Source organism: Balaenoptera borealis (genome assembly GCF_965194805.1).
Source record: "Balaenoptera borealis genome assembly, chromosome: 3".
Classification (NCBI taxonomy): domain Eukaryota; kingdom Metazoa; phylum Chordata; class Mammalia; order Artiodactyla; family Balaenopteridae; genus Balaenoptera; species Balaenoptera borealis.
Window position 1 is genome coordinate 46,967,982 of NC_138866.1, and position 13,539 is coordinate 46,981,520.

General features: G+C 43.8%; 1 protein-coding gene across 4 annotated transcripts in view; it reads left to right on the plus strand.

Annotated features, from left to right (window-relative positions):
- LOC309626284 (uncharacterized protein) overlaps positions 1 to 12,694 on the plus strand; it is a 28,510-nt gene extending 15,816 nt beyond the window's left edge. Inside the window, exons 5-6 of one of the 4 annotated variants that reach the window (XR_014243082.1) lie at positions 11,108 to 11,246; positions 11,761 to 12,694. Coding sequence is in view for 3 of the 4 variants with exons in the window: in XM_082386842.1 (XP_082242968.1) it covers positions 11,761 to 11,915 (155 nt within the window). In the remaining variant the exon portion in view is untranslated. Of the gene's footprint in view, positions 1 to 505; positions 9,979 to 11,107; positions 11,511 to 11,760 lie in introns of those variants that run through there. The other 3 variants (XM_082386842.1, XM_082386844.1, XM_082386843.1) reach the window with 3 other exon arrangements.
- The last annotated feature ends 845 nt before the right edge of the window (positions 12,695 to 13,539 follow it).

Consider the following 13,539-nt stretch of genomic DNA (forward strand, 5'->3'; position numbering starts at 1 on the left):
TAACCTGGGCAGTTTAGAATTTCTTTTATACAAAGACTTCAGCACAGGGTTCCATAGCTTTAAGGAAGAAAAAAAAGGAACACAACTGTTTTAAAAGTAGATATCAGTTGACCTGAATATAAACATAAATTGTGTACAGTTGTAGGTGGTGGGTAGGAGAAATAAGCTAACAAAGTATTTCCAGTGAATTAAAGGTAAACATATTTGAAGCAGACATTTCTGGATGAGACACACACTTCCACTTTCCAGAGTGGCTTCAACACAGGTCCTTCCTGGGCAGATGGAGGTGGTCTCCAGATGGCCTGTGGTGCTTTTGCACGGGTGATTGGGCCTCACTGGGTCTTGGACAACCACTCCCTACAAGTCGGCCTCTATGGCTTCCCCCAGCCCTGATCAAATTACCAGCAGGCCCACGACAGGGAGCGGCTGGCCAGGGTCCTGCTCTCACAAAACGTTTTCAGTTTCCCTAACAATTTTTCCCCTCATCCTTGCAATGTTTTGGCAGCTGCGGGACCTCTTTTGCTCCTCCCTTTCAACTTGCCTAGTGCTTCGAGCCACAGGGGAGACCCAAAACCCTGCAGAACATCCCGGAATGCAAAACATTTGCAATGAGTCACAGCTGCAGAGGTGCCAGCAAGGGTTGTTCCAGACTGAGAGAGGGAACGAGGGAGGAGGGGTCGGTGGCAGCAACTGCAGAGCTTGTGTCAAAGGCTAGACCGGGAAAGAGGAGCGTCAGCACTGGCTGAAATGAGGAAAGAAAACAACCAGGGAAAAGCTGTGCAGGGACCACTCCTCTGAAGTATCCCCGCCTGCTCTGCGTGGAGCTGTGGGCTCTTATAGACACATCCTCTAAGCCCCAGACATTTTCACAGGAAAAACAACCTGGAATCTAGAGGAATTGCAAGTTAGCTGGAGGAAAATGATCCTGACGGTCCTCTAACCAGCAACCAGAAAGGGCTGAGCCCACTGAGCTGTGCAGTACACTATTTTAAGAAGCTCTTTAAAAATGCAGTAGGCGTTCTCTCCTTTTATGCCAACAGAGGGGGCATTCACTGGCTCTTTCTTCCTGCCTGAAAGCACTCCTCCCTTTTAAGTCCTGGAGAGAGCCTTTGGTGTCAAAACACTACCCTCTGTTAAGTGTTTTTATTGATAACTATGAATAGAGAATATATTCGTAATATCCATGCAAAATATTTGAAAAACTGTAAAATAAGAAGTAAGTGCCCCTCTCACTTGGGCTCACCCCAGTCACTTAGTTCTCCATCCTGGAAGCAAGCACTGTTATTTGTTTCTTACATATTTTTCCAGAAGTGTTTTTTGCATGTACAAACATGTCTGGTATATGTAAATTTTTGTACAAAGAGTATATGTTACACAATGTTCCAGTCTTTGTTTTTAATAAACTTAGAAAACTGTTTCATATCAGTACAAAAAGAACTCCCCTGTTTATTTGTTGATTTTTAACTAGATATTTAAACAATAGCCTGTTAATACACATGTTGGTTATTTTCAATCTTTCCCTATTCCAAACTGTGCTTCAGTGAATATCTTTGAACATATATCATGTGCAGGTATACATGTAGGTCAGATTTCTAGAGGTGGGAGGTTGCATTTTGACATTTTGATAGATATTTTGTCAAATTTCCCTCCATAGAGATTATACAAATGTATATGCACATCCATGAGAGTTTCCTCTATTCAACTTTTTTACCTTTGCCAATTGATAAGTTAAAAATTGGTATCTCGTTGTAATTTAATTTAGTTTCTTCTTTAACAAATGAGGCTGAGCATCTTTACCTATGTTTGAGAGCTGCTGGCATTTTCTGTTCTGTGAACTATGTTCTCTGCCCATTCTCTATGGCATTGTTTGTTCTGATTCACTGAACTCTGTATGTTAAGGAAAATAGTCCTTTGTCAATGTATATACAGGACAATTTTTTTCCACTTGATTTTTCTCTTCCCTTTGTACTTACATTGTTTATTTCATACTGAACTCTCTTTAGTTTTATGTTGTTGAAGTTATCTTTTTATTCTTGGCATCCAGAAAGTTTAGCATTTAGATTGTACGTCCCCTGAGATGACAGAATTTCCCCCCATATCATTTCCTTGAAGATTTGTTATTCTATGTTTAGCATTTTAATCTGATCCAGCCAGGATTTATTGTAGTGGCAGGATAAGTAGGGCTCCATCTACATCTTCCTCAGGTGCCTATCCAGTTGTTCCAACACCATTTACTGAATAATCCAATCCTCACCCATGCTACCTCTATCAGAGACTAAGTTTCCATATAAATTTGTGCAGTAGTTTTTTATTGCTACATTAAAAATCACGAGAAATTTAGGAACAAAATAACACACATTTATTACCACACAGTTTCTGTGGGTCAGAAATCCAGGCACACATTTACCTGGGTCTTCTGCTTCAGGGTCTCTCACAAAGCTGCACAGTGTCAGCCAGGGCTGGGGTCTTATCTGAGGCTGGCCTGAGGAAGGATTTGCTTCCAAGCTCACGTGGCTGTTGGCAGGATTCAGTTCCTTGAGGGGATGTCAGATTGAGGGCCTCAGCTTCTTGCTGGCTGGCTGGAGGAGGCCGCTCTAAGTTTCTTGCCACGTGGGCCTCTCCTATGGCAGGAAGCTTCACCAACGCCAGCAAGGGGCAGAGTCAGCAGAGTCCACTAGCGAGGTGGACATGCAATATACAGAAGCCACATTCCATCAGCCATGCCGTAACCTGTTGGTTAGAAGAAAGCCACAGGCCCCACTCACATGCAAGGGGAGAGGATTACACAAGGGATTGATTGGGTGCCATCCTAGAGTCTGTTTGCTTCTGGGCCCCAATGATTGGTGTCCGTCCCACGTGCAAAATGCACCCACCTCTAAAGTTCTCCAGAAGTCTCATCCCATTACAGCATCACTTTGAGGTCCAGAATCTCAACATCTAAATCAGTCCCAGGTGGGGCTGAGACACCTCAGGTGTAGTTCATTAAGTCCAGCCCCCAGAGCACAATTCCTCTGCCTATGAACCTGTGAGACTAATGAGACAAGTCATCTGCCCACATACGCGACATACAGAGGTGGGATGGCAGAGGATGACAGCCAGAGCCACTCCCATTCAAAAAGGGAGAAAACTGGGGTGTGCAAAGGAGTCACTGTTCATAGCAACTCACAGGTTTGGGTTTGTTCAAAATTTCCAGAGCTCAATAGCAATATTATTCTATCTCGTGCTTTTGTTTTTTCCTGCTCCTTTCTTTATAAATGCATATAGTTTCTTTTTTATTACTCCTCTTTTAGTCACCACCTTCATCATTATCACTTACATCGTGCTTACTGATTCCAAGTACTTTTCTAAGTGCTTTACACATATTAACTTATTTAACCCTCACAACAGCCCGATGAGGGTAAGTATTATTGTTATCCTTCTTTTACCTAAGAGCAAAATGAAGTACCGAGAGGTTAAATAACTTTCCAAGGGCGTGCAGTTAGTAAGTGGCAGAGCCAGACATAAGATGAGTATTCCTGGAAGAATAGCTTATAGGAGGTTTGAGTGAAGGAGGAGCTGAACCGGTGTTGTCAGCTGGCAAAAATTCTTCCCTGTTCCTTGTAACACAAAGTTGTATGTGTGCGCGCATGTGTGTGTGCGTGTGTGTGAGATGCTTTAGCCCTTTCTGTTCCCCAGTCAGCAGCGATCAACAGCTGCGGGGCTATTCACAATTCATAGGTATTTTTTTTCCTACCTTATTTCACTGACAGGCTGCTTCCAGCAAATACAGCAAGGGTGTGTGTTTCTTCTTGTACCCTTCCCTCCCCTGCCACTCCTCAGTGCCACCTGGGAACTGCTGCGGCCGCCTAAGCCAGCCTCTTCGCGTCCCTCTCTGACAGGGGAGTGTGGAATTCTCCCTCGCGGCGTAGGCACGCCGCACAGAGGAATCTGTCTGGGATCCACGCTAAAAGACCTCTGCCTGGCACCTGCACCAGCCCTCGCTGATCCTCGCTGCATCTGGCATTACTTCCTCTTTGTCGTAGATCAGGGCTTGTAGTCTCACTTTGGTTGCCCATTCAGTACCATTCCCCTTTTCTCTCCTTCTAACAAAACCCCAACTTTTTTCAGGCATCCAACATGCCCACACACAGCCCAGGAGATTCCGGGGAAGATGGCTCCATCCCTCGATTCTCAGTCAAGAAATGGGCTGTGGTTGGCCTAAACCGATTTCAGTAATTCTTCCCCCTCCTTCACCTGTGTTTGGTTCAGTGGCCGAGGTTTGAGCCAAACAGCACGTGGCAATCCCTTTGGTGACAGTTATTGATCCAGAGGCAGGCATGTGAACTGAGTTGGCCCATCAGGACTTTTATGGCTTTCTCAACTAGAGGATGTGAACAAGAAACGAGGTAGCCAAAATTGCTCTGGGCAGCTACAAGAGGAACACAAGGGGAACCAGCCTTCAGATGAATCCTATGGACAACAGCAAAAAGAGTCAGAAAAAATCTGGGTGACTGATGATATTGTCCAGCCTGACATATCTTTGGAGTTCCTGTTATATGACTTAATACATTTCCCTATTTTTTAAGCCAGTCTGAGTCAGACTTTCTGCTACTTGCAGTCAAAAGCTTCCTAATTAGTACAGAATTAAAGAAGTTGCCTAGTTTGGTCAAAGATATATCTTGTATTTTTATTGTTTTAGCTTTTTCACTTATTTTTGAGGATGTTCAAGACTAACTAGGAGTTCAAACTGCCTTCATGAACTCTACTAGTTCAATCAGAATTTTAAACTATCGAAAAGTATGATCAGCTTCAAAACACAGAGCAGCAAGGGAAGCTCAGCTTTGCAGTAATTGTCATACTCAAGGAAGCAGGGGGCATCCCACAGCATTACACGTGTACAGGCCTCCTTAGACTTCCCACTTCCCACTGTGTTTATCTCTCTATGTGCCAGTCACCTGCACTGGGGGGTGTGGGGTGCTTGAGGCAGGGATTGGGTTCTTCTTGTCCAATGTCTTTGTATAGGACCTGCAACTTAAGAATGAGTGCCAGGCACAAAACACTCCAATGTTCATTTCCAAATCTCAGAGTAATTCCAAAAGCCCTTAGGATGCCCCAGGTATAAAAACTGAAATCAGAATAGCACTCTGAGTATATAAGGGGAGGTGCTGAATAAGTAAGGACTTCTCTGAATTTTCAAAACCCGTAACTATGGTGGAGTGCAGGAGGAAATGTTACATCAGGGTTTTTCTTCCTCAATTACTCGTTGTGTTGTTGGTGCTAAATTTGTTGTATATTGTGTCTGAGTGGTCCTTACTACTCTTATTCTCCCAGAGAAAAGGAAAGAGTTTTTGTACTTCAAGCCCAGCACGGAGGATTGATCTAAGTGAGTGTAGAGGAGGATGGGATAAGGCTGAGCTTAGAACTAGGCATTTCGGGGCTTCCCTGGTGGCGCAGTGGTTAAGAATCTGCCTGCCGATGCAGGGGACACGGGTTCGAGCCCTGGTCCAGGAAGATTCCACATGCTGCGGAGCAACTAAGCCCGTGCACCACAACTACTGAGCCCACGAGCCACAACTACTGAGCCCGTGCACAACTACTGAGCCCACGAGCCACAACTACTGAGCCCGCAAGCCACAACTACTGAGCCCATGCACAACTACTGGGCCCGTGAGCCACAACTACTGAAGCCCGCACACGTATAGCCCATGCTCCGCAACAAGCCACCACAATGAGAAGCCTGTGCACTGCAACGAAGAGTAGCCCCTGCTCACCGTGACTAGAGAAAGCCCGCGTGCAGCAAAGAAGACCCAACGCAGCCAAAAATAAAAATAAATAAATAAATAAATTTATAAAAAAAGGGACTAGGCATTTCCCCAAACTTGGGTAGCTGGGAAAGGGCAGCTTTTACAGGTTTCCAAGAAGTGACAGGGATGGGACTCCATTTGCACAGTGTCTCAGGTAAGGGATTGAGGCAACGCCTGTGTCTCTGGGAGTGAGTTTACCCATCAGCAGAGTGGACAACTCTGAAGAGCTGTCAGGTTGGCTCAGATAAAATTGTCTTAATGGGTGACCCTGGAGGCCCAGCACTCAACAGCTGCAGCGGTGAGCAGGAAGGGCAACCTCAACAATGTCAAGCAAATCTTGTTTCCACTCACGGTGTGTGCATTTTGTGTTTTAAGAAGTCCTTTCCCACACATAGGTCACAAGTATATATATATATTTTTCTATTAGCTTCATGATAGCTTTGAAAATAAGTCTTTAACCCTTTTGGAGCCAACATTTGTTTATGTAATAGATAGGGATTTGGTTTAATTTTTCTCAATATAGTGAGCCAGTTTTCCTATCTAGTAAACAGTCCATCCTTTCCCAGACTTATATGTGGGGACCAAGTTCCAATCTAAACGCAGTTCTATCTCTGAGTTCTGTCATTCTGTTCCAGTTGTCCATTTTGTCTGTTCTTGAACCAGTACCATAATGTTTGAATCATATAGCTTAGTAGTATTCTTAAATACTCTTTGCCTTTCTTTCTCAAAGTAGACTTAGCTAAATCATGGACTTGTGTTTCCAAATAAATTTTAGGATAAATTTTCAGTGTTTCTCAAAAAACAAACAAGCCAACCCTGCCATTTTGACAGAGATTGAATTTAATTTATAGATTAATTTGGAGAGAATCTGCATTTTCATATTATGCCATTCTGTTCATGAGTGTGGAATAACTCTTCATTTATTCAGCTCTTCTTTTATGTCCTTTAATAGAGTTTAAAATTTTTTCTTATAGAGCTCTAGTGTATTCTTTGTTAATTCCTAGATATTCTAACAGTCTGTTGCTACTGTGAAATATGTCTTATTTTTCTATTATATATTTTCTAGTTTATTATTGCTAGTGTAAAGAAATGCTATTGATTTTTGTCTCATCAATTATTTATACCTTACTGGGGACAGGTTCCATAGATTTTTCCCTGGGAGAGATTTTAGTAGGTAAAAGGGGGAAGGAAAAAAACATGAAGATACATGTGAGGACAAGAGGCTCTGCAAGAAGCCAAAAGGACAGGCTGCCAGATGCTTTGGAAATCAATTTTATTACTTCATCTTTTTCCCTAAATTTTCATAAAATTATCCTAATTCTAGCAGAGAGGGCAGCCTCTTCAGAAATGTTTCCGCCATTCTTTCCTCCATGACTGGTTCCACCATCAGAACCTATCTGGAGTCCAGTCCCCTCTCAGCACTGTCACCACTTCCTCTATAACCCAGGTCCTCTCCTCTAATCCAAGCAGTCACCTATGACAGTAGCCTTCCAGTTGGTCTCCCACATTCTACACTCCCCCGTACAGTCTGTCCCGTCAAGCCTGTCCTTTCATCATGTCACTCAGCTACTCAAAACTCTGCACTCTGGATCCTCACCTCATTCAGCTTAGAAGCCAGAGTGTTACTGTTGCTCTCCATGGGAGCTGGCTCCCCGTTTGCTCTCTGACCTCATCACCTACCATGCTCCCTCCTGTTCACTTTGTTCCAGCCACATTCCAACTTGGCAAGCAAGCTGCAGCCTTGGGGCCTTAATGAATTATACTTTTCTGCATAACAAATTATCCCAACACTTAGCATCTTGAAATAACAAAGCTTTATTATTTCTCAGTTTTTGAGGGTCAGAAAGCCGGGGGGGTTCTGAATCAAGGTCTCTGATAAGGTTGCTGTCAAGCTTTTGTCTGTGGCTACAGTGTCATCTGAAGGCTCAACTGGGGGAGGGGCTACTTCTAAGCTCATTCACGAGGTTGTTGGCAAGCCTCAGGTCCTCGTGGATTTGGGGACTGAGGGCTTCCTTTCCTCCCTGACTGCTGGCCAGACACAGCCCTCAATTTCTTGCTGCGTGAGCCTCTCTGTAGAGCAGAGGGCAGCTCTCCTGGCAGCTTGCTTCCCCAGGGAGAGTGATCTGAGAGAAAATGAGCACCCAGAGTGGAAGCTGTAATCTTTTTAAAACCTAATCTCAGAAGTAACATACCATCAGTTTTGCCATATTCTATTTATTTCAAATTCAGCATACACTCCAGGAGAAGGGAGTCAAGCTCCACCTCTTAAAGAGCACCAAGCATTCATGGACATATTTTTTGTAACCATCACAAGAACTTTGCACCCATTACATCTGCTGGCGGGGGGGCTCACTGAAATGCTGACTCCTTCTCTCATTCAGGTCTCTGCTCATCATAGAGGCTTCCTGTGACCTTCCTGTCTAAAACAGCATCATTCCCTGTTCCCTTCCTCTGTTTTTTTTTTTCATAGCCCTTATCATCTGACACGTTAGGTTTTATTTGTTTATAATTTGTCTTCCCACTAGAATATTAGCTTGATAAGTGTAGGAACTTTGCTTTGCTTGCTGTTAAATCCCCAGTACCCTAGAATTATGACTGGCATATAGTAAGCATTCAGTAAATACTTGTAGGGAGAGAGGAGAAAGGGGAGAAGGGAATCCCAGAAAAGGGGCCCCTGTCTTTAGTGTCTTCCAGATGCAGAACATGCAGTTCATGTCTTGAGTCAACTATCCATCTGACCCCGCCCCTTGGGTCTAGAGGAATCCCAGGTGCCGGATGGCAGGTCAGAAAGGAACCGGTGGCTTATTTACCCATGGGAATTTGTAATAGGTTAAATTATGTCACCAAAAAAGATATGTCGGAGTCCTAGTCCCTACTACCTGTGAATGTGACCTTATTTGAAAATAAGGTCTCTCCAGATGCAATTAAGTTAAAGATCTCAAGATGAGATCATTCTGGAGTTAGGGTGGACCCTAAATTCAACGGCTGGTGTCCTTATAAGAGGAAAGGGAGATCTGAAGCACAAAGACACAGGGAGAAGAAGGCCAAGTGAAGACGGAGGCAGAGATTGTATTTATGCTGCCGTAAGCCAAGGAAAGCCTGAAGCCGCCAGAAGCCAGAAGGAGAAAGGCAGGATTTTCCCTTTGGTCCTTCAGAGGGAGTGCAGCCCTGCCAACACCTTGACTGCAGACTTCTCAAGCCTCCAGAACCATGGGAGAATATATTTCTATTGGTTAATGCCACCCAGTTTGTGGTCATTTGTTAGGGCAGCCCTAGGAAACTAATACAGGATTTAAGCACTTCTCTGAGACCCTCTTCCTTGGGCCTCTGATTATAAGTGATTAAGAAGAATCATCTCCAAGACTTACATAAAAATGTATGACTCAGATCATTTTTCATAACTTACATGCCAAATGAAAACCCTTTAAAATCATATTGCTAACTACATATATAACTTTTTAAAAACAACTCCCTTATTACATATGCTTAGAATTCTCTCTAACTTCAGGATGTATAAGAAATGGTATCATTTGATGCCTCTACTGAAGGGGGCAAGGGCAGGAGAGAGGCATTTTGAAGTATATACCCTTTTGTGCTACCTGAGGTTTTATCTTGCACCTTCCTTTCCTTAACATACAAACGCAGTTAAGAAAAAAATAGCATAGTATTCCTATTGCTTCTATAAACTAGGATGTACTTTTCACAGAGTTATGTAAGAGTACCTTTTAGCCAACAATTGCTTAATCAAAAGCAAACAACTATCAAACTATTCATTTGTTTACATAAAAAACAGCGATAGAAGCAGGGTGGTTATGGGGGGCGGTGAAGAGGAGGGAGAATCGGGAGGTGTTGGCCGAAGGGTACATAGTTTCAGTTATGCAAGATGAGTAAGTTCTAGAAAATCCGCTCTACACTATAGTGCATATAGTTAATAATACTGTCTTGCATATTCCAAAACTTGTTAAGAAGGTAGATCTTGTATTAAATGTTCTTATCACAAAAAAAGGGGAGGAGGAGATGTTTAGAGGTGATAGTTATGTTTATGGCAGTGTTTATTGTGGTGACAGTTTCATGGCTGTGTACTTACTTTCAAACTCATCCAGGTAAATATGTACAGCTTTTTTTGTATATCAAGCATACTCAATTAAAAAATGTTTTTTTAAATTAATTTATTTTTATATTTTTAAATTTTTTGGCTGTGTTGGGTCTTCGTTTCTGTGGAGGGCTTTCTCTAGTTGCGGCAAGCGGGGACCACTCTTCATCGCGGTGCACGGGCCTCTCACTATCGCGGCCTCTCTTGTTGTGGAGCACAGGCTCCAGACGCGCAGGCTCAGTAGTTGTGGCTCACGGACCTAGTTGCTCCGCGGCATGTGGGATCTTCCCAGACCAGGGCTCGAACCCATGTCGCCTGCATTGGCAGGCAGATTCTCAACCACTGTGCCACCAGGGAAGCCCTAAAAATATTTTTTAAAAGGACACTGATATTACTAATAACAGTTTGGCACACAGTTGTGAGATTTTGGTGCTTTGTTACATTGCTGCTGCCTGAAATCTGTTGGCAAATCAAATTTGTCTTCCTCCACTTATTAATTTCTTTGTTGTAGCTTTGGACTGTTTAGGTATGTTTACACCTTCCACAATATGGTTAGGTAAAAGTGAGGGCATGCTGGATGATTGTTACCACTGGATTCTCTTTAAAAAAGAAAAGTAACCCCAGAACATAGGCCATTTTTTTGTTTTGGGGTTTTTTTTTCCATACAGAGAGCTGAGACAGGCTTATGTGTGAATGTTAAATTTAAGGATAATGATCATTGTGTCTGTCAATAAGTAAGCATTTTGGGAGACCCAAAATAAAACTGCACTCATTGATATTCATTTCTTCTTTCTTTCATTCAAATGTATTGCCTGCATGTGCCTTGTAATGTGTTAGAGGCTAAGGACAAAAGCAATGAGGCAGGGAATCTGCTCTCAAGATGCTGACAGCCTTGTAGCTGAGTATGCATGATTCACTACGATGGGTACAGTAATAGCACACAGCAGCCCACATGAAAGGAGTGAATTGCCATGCCAGGGACCAGTGAGGAGCTTAAAGAGGAGACCTCAGACAGTAAAAGTCATAGAGATGATTAATTTTGTTAATGGCTCCAGGATGGACTATATTACTATACTATAACGGTAATACCAGGCCATCTGAACAGAATTGTTTATTTGTCTTATATTATGAATGTCTGTGATTCTTTTTTTTTTTTTTAAAGCTTCATGAATTTGTGTGTCATCCTTGCACAGGGGCCATGCTAATCTTCTCTGTATCGTTCCAATTCTAGTATATGTGCTGCCGAAACGAGCACTGAATGTCTGTGATTCTTGGCAGTGTATATTCCTGACGTGCTCTTAGCAAATTTCAAAGACTTCACTGGGCTCAATCACATATGTCATGGGAGGATGATGACCATCAAACAAGAGGTATAAATTGGAAGCAGAGAGAGATTTCTCTGTAAGGAAAGTAAAATGAAGGAGCTATACATTTTGCAATTAAAATTTGACATTGTTGGCTAATTCAGAACTTTAGTGATTGGGTCCATGCACCGTACTACACTTTACAATTCTCACTGTTAGGAGCTAGACAGAAACTTTATAAAACTGTTTTGAATAGTGTGGTTCTATCAAAAGTTTAGTCTTGATTTTAGAATTTAAAATTTTTTTTTAATTTTTTTCAATTAAAAAATATTTTAGTACAAACCTAGTACAAAGTTTTGCAAAAGGACATCATTTCCATTCTGTGGCAGAGAAGCTAACTGCTTCTCCTCTTCTTCTTGGGTACGTGGCTAGACCACATGGCCCAGCTCCCCTCTTGCCAACAGGAGTAGCCCTGTGACTGAGTCCCAGCCGGTGGGAGGAGCTAAATTGGTGTGTGCCACTGCCAGCCCTGACCCATGAAAACCCCACGCTGACCCTTCTTGCTCTTTGCCCCTTGCAGCTGGCTGGAATGCAGGTGACCCCCAGGACCACCTTGGAAGCCACCAGTTAAAGACAGCAGAGCCTCTATCAGCTCGGCTGCCCAGATGGTGCACAAGGAGGAGCCCCACCGACCCATGCAGTTTACCCAAGTCCTGTTCTGTGAACAAGAAATAACTCTATGGCATTTCAGCCATGATATATTTTAGGGTCAGTCTGTTGCAGTAGTTAGCCTTTTCTAAGTCATACACTTGTGTAGCAAGATTCTTCCCTCTTACTTTTTTGGGGGAGGGAGGAGACACACAAGAAGGGACAAGTTGAGGGAAATTTAATTATAATGTTTGTGCTGAGCCTCTGTCATTTGCCCCTTTAAACCCATGCTCCATCCTTCTGTACCCTGCTTTCAGTCCCTGAAGACTGACTTTCATCTCTGGGCCTCTCGGCCCTCTGAGTGCCTGGGAGATGAGTGGGAGGGAGGGTAGGGAGGTCAGGATATTTCTGGCCCTGGTTTGCTCCCTGTGAGGTCCTAACCAAAGTTCACTACTCCTCTCAATCTGGCTGTTTCACATGACTGTCTCACTGCTTCCGGATTCAAGTAGCAGTTCCCTGCCCTTGTCCACATGGGCTTTGTGTTGGTCATCCCAGCTTAGTCAGCTTCGGCTGCCGTAACAAAGTACCATAGGCTGGGTGGCTCCAACAACAGACATTTATTTCTCATAGCCTGGAAGCTGGGAAGTCTGAGATCAGGGTGCCAGCATGGTGAGCTTCTGGTGAAAGCCAACTTCCTGGCTTGCAGACAGCTGCCTTCTTGCCTTGTCCTCCTCACATGGTGGGGAAAGAGAGAGAGAGAGAGAGAGAAACTCTCTGGTCCTTTCTCATAAAAGCAGTAATCCCATCATGGGGACCCCACCTGCATAACCTCATCTGAACCTAATTACCTCCCAAAGGCCTAATTACCTCTTTGATGCCATCACACTGGGAGGTTAGGGGCTGCAGAAGGGTAGGGGGGGTCACAAACATTTGGTCCATAACAGGCCTAGGCATGTGTTGTCGCCATAGCATCGCCTGCCCACACCTAGCCTACGCCCACACCTGTGTGTTGTCCCTCTGTAAATACACCCTCCTAGAATCATCCTCCTTTGAACGTGCCATCTGTTTCCTGGTAGCACTCTGACTGAGACCATATTGCTTTGTTGTTTTTTTTTTAAGTTTTTATTTATTTATTTATTTATTTATTTATTTTATTTTTGGCTGTGTTGGGTCCTCGTTTCTGTGCGAGGGCTTTCTCCAGTTGCGGCAAGTGGGGGCCACTCTTCATCGCGGTGCGCGGGCCTCTCACTATCACGGCCTCTCTTGTTGCGGAGCACAGGCTCCAGACGCGCAGGCTCAGTAGTTGTGGCTCACAGGCCCAGTTGCTCCGCGGCATGTGGGATCTTCCCAGACCAGGGCTCGAACCCGTGTCCCCTGCATTGGCAGGCAGATTTTCAACCACTGCGCCACCAGGGAAGCCCTATTGCTTTGTTTTAACTCTCAAAAATGATAGTAGCAAATACCGTACATATTACCAGAACCTAGTGAGGCAATTGTACATTTTAGGACAATAATCGTCACAAGCAGTAATTCTCAGGCAAAGTGTTCCATCTCCGTCTTTAGTGGCAGCGGAACTCTCTCCACAACCCAAACCTAATATGTCAGTCCCCTTAGCCTTTACGCCAGAATCTGAACCTTAGCCCAGCATTCAAAGCCCTTCATAATCTGGTCTCTGTCTCCTCTCCAGCATTATCATCGCCATTTCCTTCCC